This window comes from Suillus subalutaceus (assembly GCF_016647625.1).
Source record: "Suillus subalutaceus strain FC151 chromosome Unknown DFJ58scaffold_36, whole genome shotgun sequence".
NCBI lineage: Eukaryota > Fungi > Basidiomycota > Agaricomycetes > Boletales > Suillaceae > Suillus > Suillus subalutaceus.
This window is the reverse complement of record NW_024540285.1, coordinates 80321-102373: the sequence shown is the minus strand read 5'-3', so window position 1 is coordinate 102373 and position 22053 is coordinate 80321. Positions and strand designations below refer to the sequence as shown.

Genomic DNA, 22053 nt, shown 5'->3' with positions numbered 1-22053 from the left:
GCACTCTACTAGTATGTTAAATATCTCTTACGCTTGTGTCGAAACCGAGCCGTACCCATGTGATTGACATTAATAGTGTTCTGCCAGATTGTGCCAGAGACACGTACGTATGCATCCATAAACTTGGTTCGCTTTAGCCACATCCAGTCTTTTTGGTCAATTTCTGTCCGGATGCCAGCCTGGGTTCTGCATAGGAATTCTCATGCGTCCTACTCGTGCCCATAACACAAGAGAACGAGATAACATTTTTTGAATTTCCAATCTCCAGATCTGATCGATCTGATCTCCAAGGCACCGCGACAAAGAAGTTCGTAGGCACGGATCCTGGTATCAGATTCTGGTCCAAGATGACGGCAGATCTTCATGATCACAGAATGTACTGAGAACTTTCAAAGAGAACTCGCACAAACTCACAAGTGTCATATAAAGCAGCTGGTTTATGTCGAACTGAAATATATACGCATTCTTGCAATCGAGCATCAATGGACTGAGGACAGTATGACGAGTAGAATGCACAGGTACTTTTATTCAAACCAATAGCGTTGGAGGCGGCATCCGGGACCTATTGAAAATCATTGCCACAAAAAAAATTACAGATGCTCATGCTTGTCTCCCAAATCCATGCATGCATGGGGTCCCACCGCTCTCGCGGCTGGGTCCCTTTTTTGCTGGCTATATCCTTGCTGTCTGCGATCCTCGAGACTTAGCGAAGACAATTAGATTTTACAGAACACTATCTCTACTAAAGTGGGTGTCGAGAGCGGAATGAGGCTTTGTAGGTGGGAGTAAGTTAGTTAGCTTTGGGCGTTAAGGAATGAATGAATGATTTTAAGTTATACTAGTATCCCGAAGAGGGACTCTAAGATCATCCGAACTCAAAATTCGTTGTCATTGTAAACCAAACCTCGTAAGGAGACAATCTTCGCGGTCTTTCTACTTCGAAACCTCCAAACGAGGAGACGGACAGTAATCCAGCTCAAGGGAAGCACTGACGTGTTGGAAATTTTAGTTGTGTTCTTCTCTGTGCAACACGGAAATTAAGCATTGCATGACATCTGCCAATAAATCCATCGATATCACTTTAAAAAGCCTCGGCCTCTTCTGGTGCGGACACCTTGCACAAGATGATCTCATGAGTGTTTTTCCAACAATAATATATAATTTCCCACAAACGGCTAGCTCCGAATACCGCTCACCACAGCGCTCACCTTAACGTTACTGATGAAGAAGAATGCGCCCCGCACCAGAAAAGTAAATCCATATCACTTTAAAAAGCCTCGTGGCCTTTTCTGGTGCGGACACCTTGCACAAATCTCATGAGATGAGGACTAAGTGTCGGAGCTAGCCGTTTGTGGGAAATATATTATTGTTGGAAAAACACTCATGAGATCAGTGTGCAAGGTGTCCACACCAGAAAAGGCCACGAGGCTTTTTTCAAATAACCAAACTCACACGAGGGATGTCGAAACGATGAGCGCTAGCGCTTGAGCCTTCAAATGCCAAAGAGAGCAAACAGCAACATGATGTAATGAACAGCTTGCTGTTGACCAATAGCCATGACGCCGGAGATGAAGAGATTGAAGATGAGGCTGGTACTTGGTTGGATGATATGCCAGCGGGAGAGTTCCACAACACCCAACGACATCGATCGGTTCCTGACAATGCAGGGAAGAATAAGGGTAAGGCTGAGGCTGAAGAGATTCAGGAGTTCAAGGGGAATGATGATTGTGACGATGAGCAGCTAAAAGGCCGCTAGTTAATATCTCCCTCAGCTCCAGGCCTAAGGGATGCTCAATTCGTTGTCGTCTGCAAGTTGTAAAGGAGCCAAACACACACTTCTTATGATACCGTGTCGCGTCAGCGCTCACTCAGAGCACTCACTTCTATGAGAGACTCCAGGACTCATTGGTTCGTCGCATATGTCACTGAAGAACATCTTGAGACAAACAAGCGACAAACAACGCCAAATTTTTCTTCAACTTCAACTGCCGTGGTGCGTCACATTTTCGGTGCCCAAGGCAACTTTGTCTAACTTCTTACCTTTCTGTTAGGATCAATACGGGAAACCTTTAGTTGTGCCTCACTCAGATGCACACAATGCACCAGCACCCGCCACTGCTACATCAGAGACCAGATGCTGCCCCACTACGCGGTCGTTCTCCTTCGAGAAGTCCTGGAGCCCGCAGCACCGGTTACCTTGGTCCTCCCTCAAAAGCGCAGGTCTCCGCCTCCTAAAAGCCAATACATGCTTTAATTGTACATTCCACATGTTCTCCTCATGCTTCGCAAGGCGCTTATGGGGCAAAGAAGGCGCCCAACCCATCCCAAGTTTTTGGGGTTTTCGGTTTAAGTATTAGGACACAAGAGCGGGATTTAGACGAAGAGTTCTCTCTTTTTGGAGGAGTCGAAAAAGTTACAATTGTTCCAGTCGTGGTTTCGGCTTTATAAGAATGTCCAGCACGGAAGAAGCTACTCGCTGCATTCAGGAACTCAACGGAGTCGTACGTTTTCCTTTCATGCGTATGCTTTCCTTGCTGATCTCCTTCATAGGAACTGAATGTACGCCATATTGGGGTCAACTATTCTGTCTCGCACGCACCAACACCTGGGGAGTATATGGGACATCGTCACTAGGGACACCTACTCAGGCTCAGGCCGCGGCTCTTACCACCGCGACTCCTACCGTGATTCATATCATGACCACGATTATTACCGTTCCGATCGCGATAAGGATAGGGACCCCTACAGCTGTCACAGCCGTGATTGGCGCGATCGTCGCAGCCCTCGTCTAATTTTTAGGCACTGGTGCAGCAAGCTCCTCCAACCAGGCTGAGAACGGTAGTCGTTGGTAATGTTTCAGCTGTCAGCAGAAACCATTTCGAAGATGTGCCAGCCGTGGTCCTTTGTTTCAGTTATCGATGGGCGAAAGTATGCACAAGACTCTGGTCTCGTTCGTACAAGCACAAGTGATTGAAGAGGTTCATAGCGGACATCCCCCAGCAAGCCTCAAGTTGGCAATGCTCTCGTTACTTCCCTATCTTGAAGAAAGCAAGACGTGGTTTCCGCGTTCGCTATTTCAGACAGAAAACCAAGTTCGAAGTTCATTTCATCCTCGACTATTTGCCTGCATCCGTTTCGCATTTCATATCGCTCTACTATTTTGTTCTACACTATCAACTTTCACTTCCATGAAGAGTGGCAAGTCCCGAATTGCGATTGCAAGAAAGGTCAGGCACAATAATCCTGTGCGTAGCGATTCATCATATGCAGCCAAGGGAATGTTGGCAGGCTTGTGGAAGGCTTCACAAACCAGGCTGAGCGATACTTACGTCTACTCATCTTGAATGACTCGTTCTGATTGCTCAATCAGGAGGCTTGGCATGTATTGCGTTATCAATCAAGAAGCAATTGCCAAGTGCATTTTGCGCAGGCGTTTGATGAAACGCAACGCTTCGTTGTCGAGAATCTCACGAACTTGTAGCGAAAAGTTTCGTCGCTATGCCGGATTTGAGTTATCATTCATCGTCGAAATGCAGCGCTTCCGCTAGTTAATCACCGGGGTATGCGGCGTTGACGCCAACAGTCCAGAACAGGAATAGCATCAACACAAAGTAAAATCGCATACATTTCACCATCACGGCCACGATAGCTATCCTTGAAATCCGGTTCGAAATCCCCCTCCCTCTGGATATCTATTGGTACGTATAATACACTACCATACAATCTCACTGTAATTGTACAACAAAGTACTTACTAGTACAAAACAGTGTCCGTCAGAAAACTTTTGAAGGTGATATATCAGAAATCATTAGACCTGATGGGTAGCGGTCCCACCCGTAGGGACAAGCAAACGACCCTCGGGTCCATGGACAATTTCGATAAATGCGAAATGGCACAACTCTGAGTGTCTGATATGCGCACGAAGGACGTCGTGACGGCATCTCACAACTCCGCATATGGAGCACCGCACCTTGACACCGAGGTGAGTAAGGATATGCCTTGTTAACCCTCCCCTCTTGAGTGTCTTGGAGCAACCTGCCCACGGACAACCTATCTTGGCGCTGTCCGGGCCAATGATGCCATGTCCTCGCAGGTGAGCGGACACCGCGCTGGTCGTTCCCTCCACGAACATTCCGCAGGGGACTCCCTCTAGTTTACACTCATATACAATGAGTGGTTGACCACTTTGTTCCACTCGAAAGGCGGTCTCTGGATCCACGTTCAAGGTGTCGAGAGGCATGTATATATACGACAGTGGATCGCTGCAAGGTGAAGCTGATAGATGAGGTTGTTAGGAGGATATACTGTGCTACGAGTCAGCCATAGTCCAGTTGTTAGGTGGATACCCGACGTACCAGAGGATGGTCAAAGAAACTTTGGAAAGCAAAAGTCACAATTTTTGTTGCACTTGCCGTCCAGTTGGAGGTATTTAAACACCAGGGGGTCATTGGTCCCGCCAACCACCATTGCAAATGGATATGGTACAGTGATCCCACGGTCCTTTGTACACTACTACTCCACTGTACAATTTGATTTTCTCATTGCATTCTTTGTCGACTCCCTGCAAATCATATATCATCATGTTCAGAATACATCCTGCTATGCGATGGTACCAAAATTACAGTGCTCAAATTTATAAATCCATCCGAAGCTGCAAATTATACCTCTAGGGCAATATATTTGAATTTCTCGAGCATCAAAACCTCACCACTGCACTAAGTTTCACCCGTTCTACTTTATGTATGAACATTACAGATGGATTAGAAGCAGTGGAGATGATTTTAGTCAAAGTTTCATTGGTGAAACACGTTGTGATCCACGAGTAACTTCATTATACAGACTAAGCTTGGACACGAGGTGCCTTTTTGACTCAGTCTCGCTCAACATCTCCCTTTTGCTGCCAGTATTCAACATATATCTTCAAAACATGCATATATTCTCTTAATATGGTTGGGAGGCCAAAATCATTGACGAAGAAGGCACAGGTCTTGCGTGAGGAGAAAGAAAAAGTCATGGCTCGTGCTGTGGCTATGTACCAAGCTGAACTCGCAAAACCAAGCTCAGAGAAGAAGCAGGGCCTTCGAAAGGTGTGCAGGGATGTTCAGAAGGCATACCTCAAGGAAACGGGCCAAGTTGTCAATTTAAATCATAATACTCTGGCAAATCTCGCCAAGGGAGGGGTTCGGCTTAGCGAATTCAATAGCTCCACGAAAAGCTGGCTCACACCCACAGAAACAGACAAAGTTATTGAATATGTTGTGGAAATGGCTCAACGTGGCTTTCCACTTAGCCACAAGCGTCTCAAGGAGCATGTTGATGAAATCTGTCGAGCCCGACTTGGAGATGCCTTCCCGCAGTCTGGAGTGGGAAAAAACTGGACTCAGCGCTTCGTCGAGAAGCACTCTGATCACCTACGAGCTTACCGAGCACATTCACTTGATACTGCTCATGGCCGTGCCGTGAACCCGACAACTAACAAGGCATGGTTCGAAATGTTGAAGGATGTCCTGGAGAGTGGTGACGACAACAAACCAATGGCACCAGAGTGTATTTGGGGTGTCGATGAGACTGGAATTCAACCAGGAGGAGGAAGCACCCAAGAACGAGCACTTGGTAGTGCTGGAACGCAGGTTCAGTATCAGCAGCGAAACAGCAATCGTGAAAACATTACTGTGTTAGTCACAATTTGCGCAGATGGAAGTACAATTGCACCTGCGGTGATTTTCAAGGGAAAGGCATATCAGTCCAAGTGGAACGAAAATAATCCACTCAAAGCATCGTGAGTTGGCATGCATTATGTTGTGCTCTTAATCACTCATATAACACTGTTCTTTATAGTATTGGTTATTCAAAGAAGGGTTGGACTGACGGCGAGATTGGTGCACTCTGGATCAAACAATTCGATGAGCAGACATGTGACAAAGCTAATGGTCGTACTCGCCTACTTCTCGTTGATGGGCACAATTCTCACTACACTCGCGCATTCCTGGAGTATGCTCGGCAGCACCGAATTCACGTCCTCTGCTATCCTGCACACAGTACCCACATCTACCAGGGCCTAGATGTGGCAGTATTTGGTGTCCTTAAGCAGTGTTGGTCAGAAGAACGAGACAAATGGGAGCGCGAGAAAGGAGAGAAAGTGACGAAAAGCAACTTCCTTGCAATCTATGGTGCTGCCCACATTCGTGCACTCACATCAGAAACCATTAAATCTGCATTCCGAAAAACCGGTGTATGGCCTTTCAATCCTAAAGTCGTCACAGATGAGATGTTAGCTCCTGCTCGCGAATCATCTAACCAGGGCCACCTTCCAATCACTCCTGAATCTCCTGTTCGAGCCATAATACAGCTGCTCAGAGACCTGCAACCAAGGGCGGAAACTCGTAATTGTGATATTCAACTTGGTACAATTGCTGAAGAAGATGGTAGTATTAACGACGAGACAACTCCAGGTAATCCTCACTGTTTGCATTTCAAAGATCAGATCAATAATTTATCAAACAGCAGACGAGAATACTTACGAGAACGATAGTCCTTTTCAGACTGGTGATAGAACCATTCCAAATGTCTTCGCACGACTCGAGGAAACATCTGCACAATTCCTTATATCATCATCTCCCATCAAATCAAGTTCAAGGTTGCCTACCATGCCACTAGCAATAGTCTCACCCATTAAACGTGCGAGATTTCACTGTAACATATCTTCAAAGTCAACACGGGAGAAAAAACTCGAGGAGACAGTCAAAAAACTCACCAAGCAGGTCACAACGCTCAAAGAGCATGTAAGCGCCCTTCAAGCAACTGTAATTCTCCAGGGACGCTACTGTGATCGAGTTCGCCGTCATCTCGAGACACAAGAGAAGAAAGGCTGCCGAGAGGGTGACAATGTCAAGTTGAATGGAGATGGTATGCCAAGGCTACTTACCAGTGACGAGGTCTTCGAGCAAGTCCTGGTATACCAGGAGCGTCAACAGGCAAAAGCGGCCGAGAAGGAAACAAGGAAAGCAGCACGGATGGTACGAACTCGAGAGATGGAGTTGTGGATGCAAGAGGATGAGGCAAGAAAAAACCGAAACAAAGCCAAAACAGAGCAGTGGAAGGTAGCTGTTAAAGAGTGGGAGGTTAGAACAACGGCTAGCAAAGCAAGAGAAACGAAAACCACAGTGGAAGAAGCCTGTCCGAGGACCACTCGAGAAGCCTTGTCCTAAGCCAAAGAATCCAAGGAGAAATGGTGGAAATATTGATGAGGAGGATGGGCAAGATCAAGGAGAGTTCATTGACATTCACGAAGGGTCGATTTGCGATGACAGCGAGTATGAGGATGACGACGAGTACGACGAGCGGTGAAATGTGACATTTGTCACACGCTGTAACATGGTTGTCACACCAACTGTACAAACGAATCAGGAAGGCGAGAAAATGACTCGTTCAACCAAGTGAGGTGCTGCCAACTAAGCAGGGCCCCAGATGTTTTAAAAACTTGGTATATAGTAGATCAAACCCTGCTCTGTCAGATGTACCAGATCAATTTTTGTATATTAAAGATTTCATTTTTTTACACTCGTTTTTTTCATTTCACCGTCCAAAGGAGCGGTTGATCACTGTATGTAATGTATATTTTCGATGTGTTGATAAGCGTGTCGCATGGGGCGTGTCGTATGGGCGTTGTTTGTAAAATTGGATGATAGGCGTGTCATAATACACTGATTTATAGGGTAGTGTCAGTTGCAAGTGATTAGGCCAGGCGCTGGATCCGGAGGGTGTCGAATTTGCTGATCTATAACGGTAACTTAGCTCTACGCCGCGTGCGCGAGGAGCGTCTATACAACGGATTTTACATCAAAATAAGTTCCTGGAATACGAGGTTTGATGAAATACTTGTAGGGAAACGCACGGGTACGGGTAACACCGCGGTTCTATGCTGACGGGTTTGGAGGGTACGGGTACGGAGTAGGATAGTCGTACCCTTGAGCATACCGTGGCCATTCACCGCGGGTTGACGGTGTTTGGGCGGGTATAATATACCAAATCGGGAACCAGGCGCGCGACAGCCATTGAACACCGTGTTTGATTCTCTGTTTTTCCTTCCTCTGAGAGCTTGAGGATCACAAGTGAATGCTATACTGATTTCTGTCATGTCTTTTGTACCCCCGTGAATCATTCTAGCAATTTATTGAGCTGACACTTCGTTGCAGAGAAGCTCGAGTCACTACCATAAAGCCAAGGCAAAAACTCGAGACCAGTAAGTCCACTGAGTCGTCTCCCCATGAAAACTAAGCTCACAAAGAAGGCATCTGATGCTTCGTCTACCCAGTCACACTCATCATCTAAGTCTATCTCGTCGTCCATCTCCGAGAAGGCCAGGTCACTCAAAAAGGCTGTTGCAAAGGGTGCTAAGGCTCTGGCCCGCCCCTTGAAGAAGGTCAAGCAGTCATTTGTGTCTCGGTCTTCTCGATCGAGCCCCACAGACACCGTTGATCTTACGCGATCAAGTACTGATTCACTTGCCACTGACGATAACAAATCAACGGCAGGTGCATTCGAGCCTGATCCCGATCCTTCTGCAGATCTTGGTATGTTTCTTTCCATTGATTTTTGCAAATATCTGATTATACAATGATACAGAGGCTCTCAAGAAGACTTGGCGGTCACCTATCTATAGTTTCTTTTCATCCGAAGTTGTGGTCCAACACCACAATGGCCGCTTGTGTCATTTTTTCCCGTGTGGTGCGCGTAAGTGTAAGACAGCTTTAGGTGGTGTGCGCCGCTATCAGGATACAAAGGATAAGTCCTCGACGACTAATCTGAAGCACCATGCCATTGGATGCTTTGGCGAGGATGCCGTCAACAACGCCATGAAGGGCAAGGATGCTGGTGCTAATAGTGGCTCTGTCTACGCAGCATTTGCACGCCAAGGCCAACAGCCCGTCCATTACTCCCATCGGACACACACGAACCCAGAAGTTCGGTAAATGATCTGAATCTGGATATTTTTGCATGCTAACATTAGTTTCAGTGCTCGTCTCGTGAAATGGATCACTGAAAGTAATCGCCCAGTTAATATAATCAATGATCGTGAACTCCGCGAGCTTCTTTGTGCAGGTCGCCCGAACATTGAACTTCCATCACCTGATGTATTGTCCCGCAATATCAAAGTAGCATTCGAGAAGTGTAGCGAACGCATTGGACAGCTTCTCCGTGTAAGCTTTTCGCTAACATCAGAAAATTGGCTAACACAATGGTTAGGATCACCCTGGACGCTTACACTTTGCCACGGATGCTTGGACTTCACCCAACCACCGTGCTTTTGTAGCGTGGACAGTCCACCTCGAGTATGAGGGTAAAATGTTTTCATTTCTGCTTGACATCATTGAAGTTGCCGAGGTACGTCACAGGCCATTTCGAATGCTCCACCAATCTTCACAATCTTATCTTATAGTCACATACTGGTGCTGCAATGGCGAAAGCCTTTCAAGCAATGCTTGAACGCTTTGGGCTGACGAAGAGAGTAAGCCGATCTTGAATATTGCAGAAATCATGCTAACGTGAAGATTGTAGATTCTTGCAGTCAATGCTGATAACGCGACTGCCAATGATACTCAAACAACAAAGCTTGCGAGCCTCGACAACTCGTTTGAGTCTGTCAACCGTGTTCGATGTTTTAATCATACTCTCCAGCTTTCGGCAAAAGCTTTGCTGAAACCATTCAGCTCCGAGTCATCAGCAGCATCAACATCTGAAGCCAATGATGATGTGGATGATGATGAGCCGCCACTTATGTTAGATGATGATTCGGAAGTAGAGGAAGTTGACTTGACCTCTGAGCTTGATGACGCTGATGACAATATTGACGAGTTGGAAATGCTCTCGCAAGCCAATCGTGAGAAGATGTTAGATGACACTGCCGCTGTCAAAGGAACTATTGCAAAGGTCAGTGTCTTAGATCCGCATCTAATACTAGCTAATATCATATGGCAGATTCGTGGTCTGTCTTTCGCTGTAATTCGTTCAACAACTCTCTTGCTCCCAGCATGGCGACGGGCATGTGGAGCATCACACTTGAAAGAAAAGCTCATGCCACGTGATGTTGCGACACGTTGGAATTCCACATATGACATGCTGGTCTTCGCGTTACAGTATCAGGTACCCATTGATCGCATAACGAGTGATAAAAGCCTCAGGCGGGCTAAAAAATATGAATTGGATGACGATGAGTGGAAAATTGTTGCTGACCTCGTTGCGGTTCTCTCTGTAGGTCTCGCTCGTCATACATTGTATTTATTTGTCTCACTTATTTTGATCCACCAGCAATACAAGAAGGCTACCTTGTTCTTCTCTCAGGACTCAGCCACTATCGCAGCCGTGATACCGGCAATGGACAAACTTGATAGCAAGCTCAATCAACAGACGAAGGAAGCATATCACCCTGCAGTTGTGTCGGCTATGCAGCTTGCAAAGAACAAGATGGATCGCTACTGGAAGATTACAGATCTCTCCAACGTATACCGCATTGCCATGGGTCAGCCTTTCAAACTTTCATTGACATCATTGATTAATCATCTTCATAAAGTCCTACATCCTGGCTTGAAGCTCGAGTACTTCCGTGAGCATTCCTGGGAGAAAGAATGGATTGACATTGCCGAGAAGCTCGTTCGCGAAGAGTTTATTGATAAATACGAGAAATCTGCCGAGATTACTGATGACATTGAAGCAGACACAGTCCGTATGCAACATTTAATTTTGCACTGACACTGACAACTATACAGAACGAGGATGACTTTGGTGACTACTCACTTGGTTCCATGTCTCGTACTACTAGTAGCGAGTTGGATGAGTTTCTTCGATTACCAACTGTGAAAACCAAGGACCCACTCGCATGGTGGCAAAACAACTGCCGTGCTTATCCAATGCTGCATCGGATGGCACTCGACTATCTCTCTGTCCCAGGTATGTCTCCTTCGAATCCTCTTTCAATCAATCAATACTTATTATCTTGCTCAGCAACATCAACTGCGGTTGAACGTGTCTTCTCGCAGGGCCGGCAGCTCCTTCATTTTACTCGCAACCGACTCGCACCATCAACAATTCGTGCCTTTCTCTGCCTCGGAGCGTGGGGCAGAAGTGATCTTCTGGTGATGGAGGACCTTTTAGCCGCTGTCAGGACTCAAAAACGGAAGCGAAATGAAGTCGAAGCAGAGGAGAATGACAAGGAAAAGTAGTACTATTTTATTTCATTGTTGTTAATACTTAATACACTCTTCTTGGTAATGTACCCGCGGTGTTCAGAGACACCGCGGTGTTTTCCATAAACCGCGACATTGACGGGTCGGTGTGTACCCGTACCCGTGAAGGGTACGGTGTTGGCGGGTGCGGGTGCGGTGTCAACTTTCCGACCCTCGGTGTTACCCGTGCGGTACCCTAAATGCTTGCCTTCCCCAGGGCCACTGCGCACTGGACATAAATAAATTGCGACTTGAGCCAACCTGATTGCGCCTGAGATCTAAGGTACGACAGCTTATGATGATCACAGCTTATGATGAGCACAGCATATGATGCAGCAAACCCACCATAAGCCGTGTCGGCCGTGTCCAAGGAAAAGTTAAACATGTTTGTACATATCTTGATTTTAATCTCACCCCCGCAAGGCACCACTCCGTTTTTTAAGTTTATCCCTTGAGAGGAAGGTATGCTGCGTCATTTGAGATTCAAAGGACCTAGAATAGGTACTGGTTTGTTTAATCATTTGTTGTGGTGTGGTTGGCCAGTCGGACCACATCATCATCAATTGTCACTTTGACACCTGCCGCTTGCCATTCTGTATTTCTGAAAGCAGCATATATTTTTTTCTAACTAGGGCCACACTTTTGACCATCGCTAAAGTGGCAGCAGCTCCGTCCTACCGTGACTAGCAGCAGCTCCGTCCTACCATGACTAGCAGCAGCTCTGTCCTACCGTGACTAGCAGCAGCTCCGTCCTACCATGACTAGCAGCAGCTCTGTCCTACCGTGACTAGCAGCAGCTCCATCCTACCATGACTAGCAGCAGCTCCATCCTACCATGACTAGCAGCATCCAATCATTGAGTCTCCTCGAGCAATTTGTTTTCTCCATCTGTGTAGAGGCTGCTACCTGCAGCTGCAGACGACAAAGATGTAGTCGTCATAGTAGCTTTCAATTTTCTATACGATTTTGGCATGCGAGCTCAACACCGACTAGGACAGTGGCAACAACGGCCGGTGCATATTGTAGGGGGCAGAACTAGGCTACTCGGGTTTAGTTTTGCCGGTTATAATGTAAGTAGTCAAGACTGTCGTCCCTTAGTAACCGTTACGCCCAGACCGTTAGGCCAAAAGGCAGTGATAATCAAAGCTCACGCTTGATTATCTCGGACAGTATTTATGTTGATTATAGGAACTCAGGTAAGCAACGAGCTTACACCCTTCCACGTTTTCAGATCTTTTTATCCCCCCACCAGTGCCGGCTCCCCAATCGCGTAGCACTGTGGTTTGGTGTGGGAATTTCATCCGAAACGGGAGGACACAAATGGCCACCCCATGATAATCAAAGCTCACGCTTGATTATCTCGGACAGTATTGATGTTGATTATGGGAACTCAGGTAAGCAACGAGCTTACATATAACCGGCAAAACTCTAGGTGCCTAGCAGCAGTAGTCTGTGGAAATTTCAAGTTGAAAAACTCTTCGTCGCCAATGACACGGAAGGGAATATTGGCATGAATGAAAAAGGTTATTTCAAGATTTAGGTTTGTCGATCAAGCCTTGAGTAAGGAATAAAAAGCTTTGTGTCTCTTGCATCATGGGAATGACGCGGACGTGTCGATCAAGCTTTGTGTGGCATGCATGAGAATGACGGCGGCAGTAGAACTTCTTGAGAGCTCGAAGCAGCCGAAGTAAGAATAGCATTTGAAACAGTGGCACTGGAGTTGCTGTCTTTTCCATAACAAACAGGCGCGCTGCTTGGTGCAGAGCAGCAGTTGCATTTTCACAGCGCTTGTTCGGTAGGTTGTTGTCACGATCCTGGATCCGATTCCGATCGAGCACCTGATGGGTTATCAGCACTGCAGGTGTCGCCGCAATGTTTGCATTTCCAGCAGTAGCGACTCGAACTGTTGTCAATTCATTCCAGGCGCTCGAAATTGTCGTTGATCAGTGATGCGAGGGGGCGCCCTCCCGCATGCACCATCTTACTTTAGGGACGTCGGTTTCCATGTTCTCTTGAATTCAAACAGTGTTATCAGAGCAGTGTCATTTTCAAATTTGTTTTCACTCCGGTATATGATAATCTGGATTATCTAGCCTGCGGGTCCCGGCCGCAGTGATATAATTGTGTATAGTGTGCCGCGGCTATAGACACGGCTCCAGTGCTCCTCTAATTTCTGGTCGAAGGGTCACCAAGGATGTTAACAAGTGTGCAGGATGGCACTGGCGTGAATGGTATAGTTATGCGTAGCGCTGGTTGCAGCAGTGCACTACAATGTGTTGCGTAATGTTGCAACAAAAATTACACCAAGGATGAATTGACACGCACCAACAATGATGATGCTGTGGTCACCGGGCTGTTCGTATATCGGGTGTCGCTTTGAGTGTTCCTCCTCAGCGGGGTCATGGTTGGCAGGAGCTCCAGGGTGTGTGCATTGAGACGAAAACCTTGGGCAGCAAGCTGCGAGAGATCACTGTTAATTGATGTAAGAGATGTTAAGAAAGCGATCTCGCACATCGCGAAGGCTGGTACACGGTACTTGTCGAATTGCATGCCATGAGCATGGTTATCCCGCATAAGAACATCCATATGGTAGTCTATATGAATGAAAGACGGCTCACCTCCGATGATTGCAAGGTAAACCAGGTCCGAGTCGCCGCTTATATGCCTCAGCTTGACGCGTTACAACCGAGTTAAGCTATATACCTTTCGACACCGTTACATAGTAACATCTGCGTACTATGTTCATGGACTTCCAGAATCGGGATATAGAACCATCGTCCATATGTGATAGGATCTAGATAAAGAGTGTGGACTCTGTGCGATCAGCAAGAAAGCGGAAAAATAATTTGGTAGAATAAGATGAGCATCAGCCCAGCAATCACTCCGTTTCCACAGCCACATTCTGTCTATCGGGCATACGTTTGAGCCCGCGACAGCTCTGCACGGTGCATTTCGCCCCATCCACTGCTCAGCTAAAGAGCTAGTTCCTTGCACGCCGGACCGGATGCTTGGGCACGTCGGACGACAGCAAGCGTTGTGATCGTAGTGATGATCGATGCAAGTGATGTCGAGGCGGAAATGATAAACATGATAACCATCTGGAGCCGCACTCCCTGCTGAACTGAAGAGTCATCAAGTATGGCACCTGCCAGTGAAACCTTCGATCGGCACAACCATTCGCCCACGTCGTGGCGTAAATTCCTACCGGTCATCATGCCTGGAATAACAATGATTCCGATCAAGCTGTTGTCAAGGCCAAACACTAAATTAGAAACGGCTTATATTTTGGATGGTACGAACCTCATTTAGTAGTTAATCATTCGAGTCAGTGCAAGACGAAGAGCTTTTCATGCAACAGGTCTACACGCTTCAAAACGTGATGCTCCAAATGCGAGGTACATTTCTAATTTGTTACGATTGTCGCTGTAAGGACATTGGTCGATATCTACACTTTAAGTACATTAGTGGCACTTACTATATCTCCCGGAGTACATAGGACACGAAAACAAAGATTCCCGAGATCGTGCCTCCACATAACATGCCAACAATCGGAACTTGTGGTTACAAGTCAACACCACTGGGAGTAAGCCCCCCGCGAAAAGGGCTATGTCCGACATGGGGTCTACGGCTTCAAAGGACAATAAATGCGATATATATATACTTATATCAAAGTCAACACCACTGGTCCCGCACAAAGAGAGATTGTGCGTGACATACTATATTGTTCAGGCTTCCAGAACGGCTCTACAACTGCGGATGCCGATGACAGAGACAGGTATCGTCGAGTACAGCATACCAAACAGTACGGAGGAGAACTATGCAAGCTGTTCAGAATAGAATGGTGGATACACCCGTCGTAGGACTCATCATGTGATTGCAGCGCTTTTTAGACTTGTTCGCAACTTCTCCGCGTCAGGAACCGAGACAATAGTAAGAGTTGCTTCGGACGCATTGCTGCCTCGATAGTTCCTAGTAAATTCAACAAACCTGGATGCCTGGTCACCTCAAGCAGTGACAAACGCAGAAAATGCTCATATGCAATACTGCGGGCCACCGTGACTGCCCATGAATCATTACCTTCTGCAACACCAGCGCCACTAGCCCAAACTGCACTACACCGTAGCATATGGCCGCGGAGAGTAGCGAGGTAGAAATGAGGGCATTGAAAAGAATGAAGGAGAAGCCGAGGTCGACGTTGCCCCAAGGTGAGTAGTGTCTGTAGCTGCGCCGTCCGTGGCTTCCCGGAAAACAAGTCAACTTAAGCCTGAGCCTGGGTATGACCACACGATTGGTGGTAGCTGAACAACTTGCGACAACTTGCATACAGCTTGTGAACTTTGAAGCATTCGAGTTCGAAGTTAGACCCCGAGCTGGCCGCCAATGACGTTGAGCCACTTACTCTTACCTGTATCCCAAGCTTCTGAAATTTTTAGTCGAGAATTTTCCATAAGGATAGCAAGGTACAGAAGATACTTGGAAGATACATAAGTTTCGACAAGTATCATCTTACTTTAACCTTAGCTTTCCCTGCTGCTCAATTTGTCCATCCAGAACCTTGGCCATGTGCACGCCCCGTGGGAGCGGTTCTACTTGGCGGCTTAATCCCTGCACGCCGCTGTCTACCAACTTCCATCGCCCGATTCTGATGAACTCTACTGAAAACTCGGCAATGAGATGAGTGAGAGGCGTTGACGTCGCAAGATCGCGCGGGGACAGACTTTCCGTCTTGTTGTACATTGACCCAATCATCCGGGCTTGGTCTGAATCGTCCACACCCGCGCACGCATTTCGTGTTTAAATTTGCAGTCTATCATATGGGTTCCCGTCTTTTGAGTGACCTATGGCTTTCTTATTTCCCGTTCATGCAGTTCTCTAACTTTCCTGACTTGCACCACCTTCTGTTCAAAAACGTAAGGTAGCATTAGAGGCTTTACCCCGTCTCATTACAAATGTGCTAATTGAACCGTTTCATATCCAGGATGATACATGAATTCTGTATAATCTTGATTGCTTTCGCTTCCACGAAGAATGCCAAGTCCCCAATTGAGATTGCGATTTGCAAGACAGGTCATGCACAACAGTCACATCAGTGACGGATCAACATAAGGGGAGTATTGGCAGGCTTGTGGAAGGCTTCCATGTCACAAACCAGGCTGAGCTAAACTTATTCCTCTTGAACAACACGTCACTGAAAAGTTAAAATAGTGCTCTATTAGGATACTTGGCATGTATGATGTTATTTGTTCAAGGAGCGATCACCATGTGCATTGTGCATTCAACGTTTGTGGTGGGAATCTCACAAACTCGTGGCGAAATGATTCGTCACTACAACGGTTTCGAGTGATTATCGACCATTGGAATGCACTGCTTTCAACGGTCAATCTCACCTTAAGTTACGATGTTGATGTGACCATTGAGAAAGGGCACATCATGAAACAATATTCTCTACCACGGACGTGGTGGCTAGCCATCCTGGCCTGGATGTCTCTTCGTACGTACCAAAATTTCACTGCTATTAAATATATAACTACAACTAATCAGTCGTCCGTCTAGGAATGTCACGATATACATAGCATACAGAGCCCCCACATCTCTCACACCGTGCGAGTCCGTTTTTCTTTCGAGCGGACTTCCTAGTGAATATCGCTAGACTCCCTTGTCGAAAAAAAACTTCCAACCAGTGTAAACAGTACTGATCACAAAAAGAGATCAAATTACATACCAGACATCATAAGGATCAGACCTGATGCATATGGGCAGCGGCCCAACTCGTGGGGACAACAACATATCCTCCGGGTCCTGGAACATTATCGGCAATTGCGAAATGACATGTCTCCGAGGAATTGATGTGTGCACGAAGGAGGTCGTAACGGCATTTCACAACTCCGCATATGGAGCAGCACGCCTTGACACCGAGGTGAGTGAGGATGTGCCTTGTCATGCTTCCTTTCTTGAGTGTCTTGTAGCAGCCGCCCCAGGTACAAATTGTGACGGCACTATCCGGACCAGTGACACCGTGTCTACGTAGGTGGGCAGACACTGCACTAGTCGTTCCCTCCAGACACATTCCACAGGGTGTCCCCTGTAATCCACATTCATACACGACAAGTGGTTGACCGGTTTGTTCCATTCGAAACAAGGTTTCTGGATCCACCGTGACGGGAATGATATCGAGAGGCATGAATATGATAGTGGGTCGTGAGGGGGAGGAGCTGGTGGTTGATTGCAAGGAAGACAGGCTGTCGTACTGCAGGTCAGCAATGACTCAGTTGTTCTCTGGAGACAGGTGCCCAGCGTACCAGATGGTTAAGAGTGTGTAAGCGGACGAATCGGCGATTTGAGTATTCTGATACACTCGCCTTCTGATTGCAGGCCATTTAAATATTTGGGTGACTCGGAAGTAGTGGCGTTTTTGCCACCAGTAACAAATATGAATACGAAGGACCGCCTTCGAGGCAGTACGAGCATTTTTTCGCTTGCTGTATGGAGGAGACACTTACTCAAGAGGCGCTTTTTGTCACTTCCTGTCAAACCTTAACTGAACTCGCTCGAAGGGAAGCGATCAAACATCACATTGCATAACCACTGGTAGTCACTTATCAATTGCTAGTAGTCTACTACCACTCATCCGTCTTCAGCCGCTCTGCAATATTTCGCGCAAATTTGCCTCGATCTACAATGTAGTTTACCCTGCTTCAGAGTCTAGTTTATTCTAAAATACTACTAGTATGAAGTCGAATGATCAAAATCGGTGGAGAAATGACTGAGATCGACTCGGAGGTAGTACGACTGAGTGACCACTGGTACTAGCAGTTGGTCAACGAAGAAAACCCTAGGAGACCAGCTATGAGTTTGGTCGGACTCCCAGCGATATCGATGATCAATCGATAAGGTACAAGTAGTACTTTAACTACTCTTCCCCGGGATCCCCGATTGGTCACCGGTGTCATCGGCCACGTGAGGTGGTGGAGTATCGCCATCTCGTACATTACCGAGGTGACCATTAATAGTTTCGTGTTGTTTCATCGTCCCCGAGATCCCCGAGTCTAACTGGCAGTATGCTCAGGCTGCCACCAGACCACCAATTGAGCATGCAGGCAACTTCTAGTTACCAACTTGAACAGCTTGCCAACGGCCTGCGATCACCTGGTGTGAAATTCGCACTCTGAAGTTCAGGCCACTGTGCCAAACCAAGCACGGCAAACCTTTCGTTGAATCTTTAATTCTGTCGATAGGTTTTCCAACGCGAGCATGTCCTAGATTTCTGTTGCCTTGCTCGTACAAGCCTGTGAGACAAGATCTTCAAGGCGAAACGTAGAGGCATTCGGTGCAACTTCTGAGTTTTTTGCTTGTTATGGTCAGGTTTAAATTTTGAGGCTCGCAGTAATCAAGGGGGACGAGTGTCTTCTTTCTATTGGCTAGGGGACTCGGGAGACTAGTAGCGTCTTACTTCCACCGTGACTTCTGAGCATCGCAACACTGTCGGGCAAGCTATAGACATCAATATTAATGTCACGGTGGTTTCTTATTCCCACGTCTGTGGAAAACTTGTATGTGTTTCTCGAGGAGTCTCTTTGAGAGCTTGCGCAGGCATGCATCTGGAGTGAGAACGACATTTGTTCTCCGATATAAAAATCTACCATATGAAATACTTTCTTGTGCTTGTGATCCACGCCTAGCGTACTAGATGGTCAAATACAACCTCCCATCCATCTAATCTCCATGTGGATGTCCCTAGCCTAGTAGTGGGCCATTTCCGACAATCAACCCTGCAGTCATGCCCAATCCACTGGGCGTAGCTCCTTGGAAACCCTTAAATAACAGATAGATATATACTAGCAGTGCAACAATATATGTGACTTATTATAATTTGGTTAGCGTTCGTGGTACTAATCATGCATCACCACTTCTAAAAGAAGACTCTGGAGCAGTTCGTTCGGATTAGGACGGAATCTGAAGATCATCCTGGGATTACACAGCTATTCTGGAAACCACCGTTCCTCCATGTTCCAACCCACCTCCAGGGATGAAAACTTGAGGCGTATTCTCGAACGGGACGACTTTCTCCAGCATCTCCCCGTCACCACCGCTACCCACGGCTTTCATTTTCCCTTTGCCCTTGTTCCACATGTCCGGAAAGTCAACAAGGCCAACGGCAGGCCGCACGCCTTCCCCAACTGCCATCGCCAGGGCTGCGCCCAACGAGTCCCGTACATCCGCACCCTCCCAATCCACGTCCGACATGACGTTCACCCACGCGTAGTTCACCGGTCGAGGCTTCATCTTTCTGTCCTTCTTGCCCCTGGCATGCCTGGCGGTTACCCGAGAGAACTCGGCGTCATCGTGGACTTTCGAGGTGCCTGTGGGGTTTCCGATCCGGAGCGCTCGCACGCCTGCACGGAAATGATCGCTTGCGGTAGACACTACACGGTCGGGTGCGTCGCCTACTAGCGTAGTAAACTGGCCTTCGATGCTGGCTCGAGCGGTATCGTGAACTGGAAGGCTGAGTAATACCCGCCCGGCCTCCCAAATCTCACAACCTCCAATTGTATCGATGACTGCATCAAAATGAACGTGCGTGCGCGCCAAGTAGGTGAAAAGTGCCGTCGCTGAGGCTTTTTCACTCTGATATGGAGTAAGAGGAAGTCCAGTATAGGAGTATGGAGCAGGGAGTACACAATGAGGGTGAGATGTAGAGGAAATATTACCATGTGTGGAGGGTGGATATTGCGACGACAATGTCGACGACGTCGAGGAGCGTGAAAATGGTGAGGGAGATATGTTCCGCGAATGACCGGAAGAAGAAGAAGATCGTGGATCGTGCACGGACGGCGATGAGGAAGAAGGGTCGTCTCGCGAAGTTGGCGCGGACGTGGAACTCGACTCGATGGGAACAAACAAAACTTCGTCTGCGCCCCACGCACGAAGTCGTTTTTCAATCTGTTCTAGTACAACTCGTCGTTTTGCCAACGTACGCTTCTTCTCTTCGTCTCGAAGATCCTCTTCGAATTTGTCAGGAAGACCTGGAAGGTCGAATGGCACAGGTACATGAACCCAAACGGACCATCCAGCGCGAACAAGCATTTGGAGGGCTAGCGCCCCGGATCCGTCGTGTCCACGTAAAATTAATATGCGAGGACGCGTCGTGTCGAGCCGCTTTTCTGCTGAACCATGTTTAATGGAACGCACGATGTCAACATCATCTTTGTGAGTGTCGCTGGTAACTTCGCGACTACCCCCGTTTTCGCGCGGCCGCCGTGCAGCTACGTCAGGCTTTACGAATGCGCGCATGATGTGTGTCAATGTGCGCACAGCGCGATAAGCAGGAACGCCTGAAAGCGGGAGCACAGCGAGCTCGTCCACTGTGAAACCCTTGGGTTCATTCGCAGAAGGAAATACGAGCGAATTGCGCTGCCTCCCTTCACCATCCTCTGCAGTCTCGCTCAACGAAGCGAAAACCAGAGATGGCTGATCGGGCATGTAAGGATGTGGCACGCGATGAATGCGATGTCGGTCAACGAGAATGAATTCAGCCAAAGCACCGCACTTGACATCGAGTCAGCATATTTGTATCAAATCTCGTGTCAATGTAATACAAACCTTCTGCACACTATTGAGACCGATGACCCACTCTCCCTTCTTGATAGTGTGTTCGTCAACATCCCATCCAACTTCGAGGACACGCCCAACGAAAGATCGTCCTGGAATATAACCCAGTGGAACGGGCCGTTTCCCATCACTTTTCTCCTCGGCTCTGTGAGGAGTCCCAGGAGATGGTTGCTTTGGTGGCGGCGGATGTACACCCATAAGACGAGCATCCACATCGTCCAGCCCCACGGCCCATACCTGCACTAGCACTGAGCTTCCGCCAACATAAACCGGAGGTTTTCGATAGGCTGTGAAACCGAGCGGACTCTCTGCAGGGACCTGTCGAGATTTGCCCTTCCCCTGCTTGGTATTACTCTTTGAGAGCCAGCCCAAGCCAAACAACGGCCCACGAGACTTCGATTCCTGGCGTTCGACATCACCGGACGCGATTCCATGAACAATCTCCACGCTGGCCATCGTCGTCTGCGCGAGTCCAGCTCGTGTAAGATCAATCTCATCTCCAAACCCGAGTCCCGCGCCCAAACTTTCTGCGGCTGTTGCCCTTCTGCCTGCTTTCCAGGGGCGCCAAGAACCAACACCAGATTTCGATCCAGAGGGGGCTGGAGAAGTAGCCGCACGAGGAAGAACAAGTCTGGTGAATCCACGCGTACCACTTGATGGAAGAGCGTCTGCCTCACGTGAGGATGACGCGTGCGCGGCAAGGGCGTCCAGGGCATTTAACGGCGCCGATGTATAAGGAGATTTCGTGGTTGAGGATGTCGCGTGAGAAGAGCTGCTCATTGGGCGAGACGCGACGCTGACAGCTGATGCAGACGCACCAGACACGCCAGTTGCACGAGGGTGTAAGCGCGTTGATGACGATCGCGATGGTGGAGAAAGCGAAGGAGAAGATGAACTACGACGTCTGGTCAACCTTGGTATTGGCTGCGATGAAGTCGCAGATGGCTCCTGTTGTGACGGTCTTGGTGGTTGAGTATGGGTTGGGGTATATGTCAAAGATTGCGAGCGCCTGCGAGACATACTCCTATCCACTCCAGCAGGATTGCCAGACAGGTCAGCGTCCTCCTCCACTTCAAGCAGAACCGACATGCCAACCATCGCACGCATCGCTTTTGTTTTCATGTGCCCATGAACTTTTGGCTTACGTGGAAATGGAAATTCAACTTTGGAAAGGTCATGCGGCTGAGAAGACAGGTATGTTGTAGACATTCGTGACGTATGA

At 47.8% G+C, this 22053-nt stretch overlaps 6 protein-coding genes across 6 annotated transcripts; 2 read left to right on the top strand and 4 right to left on the bottom strand.

The window, feature by feature from the left end:
* Positions 1-1528: 1528 nt before the first annotated feature.
* Positions 1529-2940, top strand: DFJ58DRAFT_875900 (uncharacterized protein; the record flags this gene model as incomplete). Its single annotated transcript, XM_041394434.1, has 7 exons — positions 1529-1727; positions 1773-1804; positions 1862-1993; positions 2052-2256; positions 2291-2433; positions 2487-2520; positions 2551-2940. The coding sequence occupies 7 exons, from the start codon at positions 1529-1531 to the stop codon at positions 2790-2792; spliced, it is 987 nt and encodes a 328-aa protein (XP_041245288.1). The 3' UTR covers positions 2793-2940.
* Positions 2941-3765: 825 nt separating this feature from the next.
* Positions 3766-4276, bottom strand: DFJ58DRAFT_291445 (uncharacterized protein). Its single transcript, XM_041379701.1, has one exon. It carries the CDS (start codon positions 4238-4240, stop codon positions 3809-3811), a length of 432 nt encoding a protein of 143 aa, XP_041245287.1. The 5' UTR covers positions 4241-4276; the 3' UTR covers positions 3766-3808.
* Positions 4277-11703: 7427 nt separating this feature from the next.
* Positions 11704-12802, top strand: DFJ58DRAFT_913211 (uncharacterized protein). The gene is made up of 5 exons (XM_041395313.1): positions 11704-12114; positions 12249-12292; positions 12321-12418; positions 12591-12616; positions 12655-12802. Exons 1-5 carry the CDS (start codon positions 12058-12060, stop codon positions 12760-12762), a joined length of 333 nt encoding a protein of 110 aa, XP_041245286.1. The 5' UTR covers positions 11704-12057; the 3' UTR covers positions 12763-12802.
* A 509-nt stretch (positions 12803-13311) lies between these two features.
* Positions 13312-14839, bottom strand: DFJ58DRAFT_840264 (uncharacterized protein; the record flags this gene model as incomplete). Its single annotated transcript, XM_041392600.1, has 7 exons — positions 13312-13395; positions 13548-13692; positions 13735-13816; positions 13841-13892; positions 13960-14016; positions 14142-14335; positions 14698-14839. The coding sequence occupies 7 exons, from the start codon at positions 14837-14839 to the stop codon at positions 13312-13314; spliced, it is 756 nt and encodes a 251-aa protein (XP_041245285.1).
* Positions 14840-16807: 1968 nt separating this feature from the next.
* On the bottom strand, positions 16808-17587 carry DFJ58DRAFT_291355 (uncharacterized protein; the record flags this gene model as incomplete). The annotated part of the gene is made up of 3 exons (XM_041379700.1): positions 16808-16892; positions 16945-17469; positions 17522-17587. Coding segments are annotated over 2 exons (576 nt in total), but the record flags the coding sequence as incomplete, so codon positions are not given.
* A 1606-nt stretch (positions 17588-19193) lies between these two features.
* DFJ58DRAFT_658472 (uncharacterized protein) lies at positions 19194-21287 on the bottom strand (the record flags this gene model as incomplete). Its single annotated transcript, XM_041382029.1, has 3 exons — positions 19194-19847; positions 20127-20768; positions 20823-21287. 3 exons carry the CDS (start codon positions 21285-21287, stop codon positions 19194-19196), a joined length of 1761 nt encoding a protein of 586 aa, XP_041245283.1.
* Between the last annotated feature and the right edge of the window lie 766 nt (positions 21288-22053).

What these genes read in the sequence shown, in the direction of transcription:
- DFJ58DRAFT_913211 (XM_041395313.1), top strand. Translation starts at nt 12,058, where the DNA reads ATGACTAGCAGCATCCAATCATTGAGTCTCCTCGAGCAATTTGTTTTC. An exon ending in TTAGTTTTGCCGGTTATAAT is followed by an intron (nt 12,293 to 12,320) that starts GTAAGTAGTCAA and finishes GTCGTCCCTTAG; the next exon opens with TAACCGTTACGCCCAGACCG. An exon ending in TGTTGATTATAGGAACTCAG is followed by an intron (nt 12,419 to 12,590) that starts GTAAGCAACGAG and finishes TATCTCGGACAG; the next exon opens with TATTGATGTTGATTATGGGA.
- DFJ58DRAFT_291445 (XM_041379701.1), bottom strand. Translation starts at nt 4,240, where the DNA reads ATGCCTCTCGACACCTTGAACGTGGATCCAGAGACCGCCTTTCGAGTG.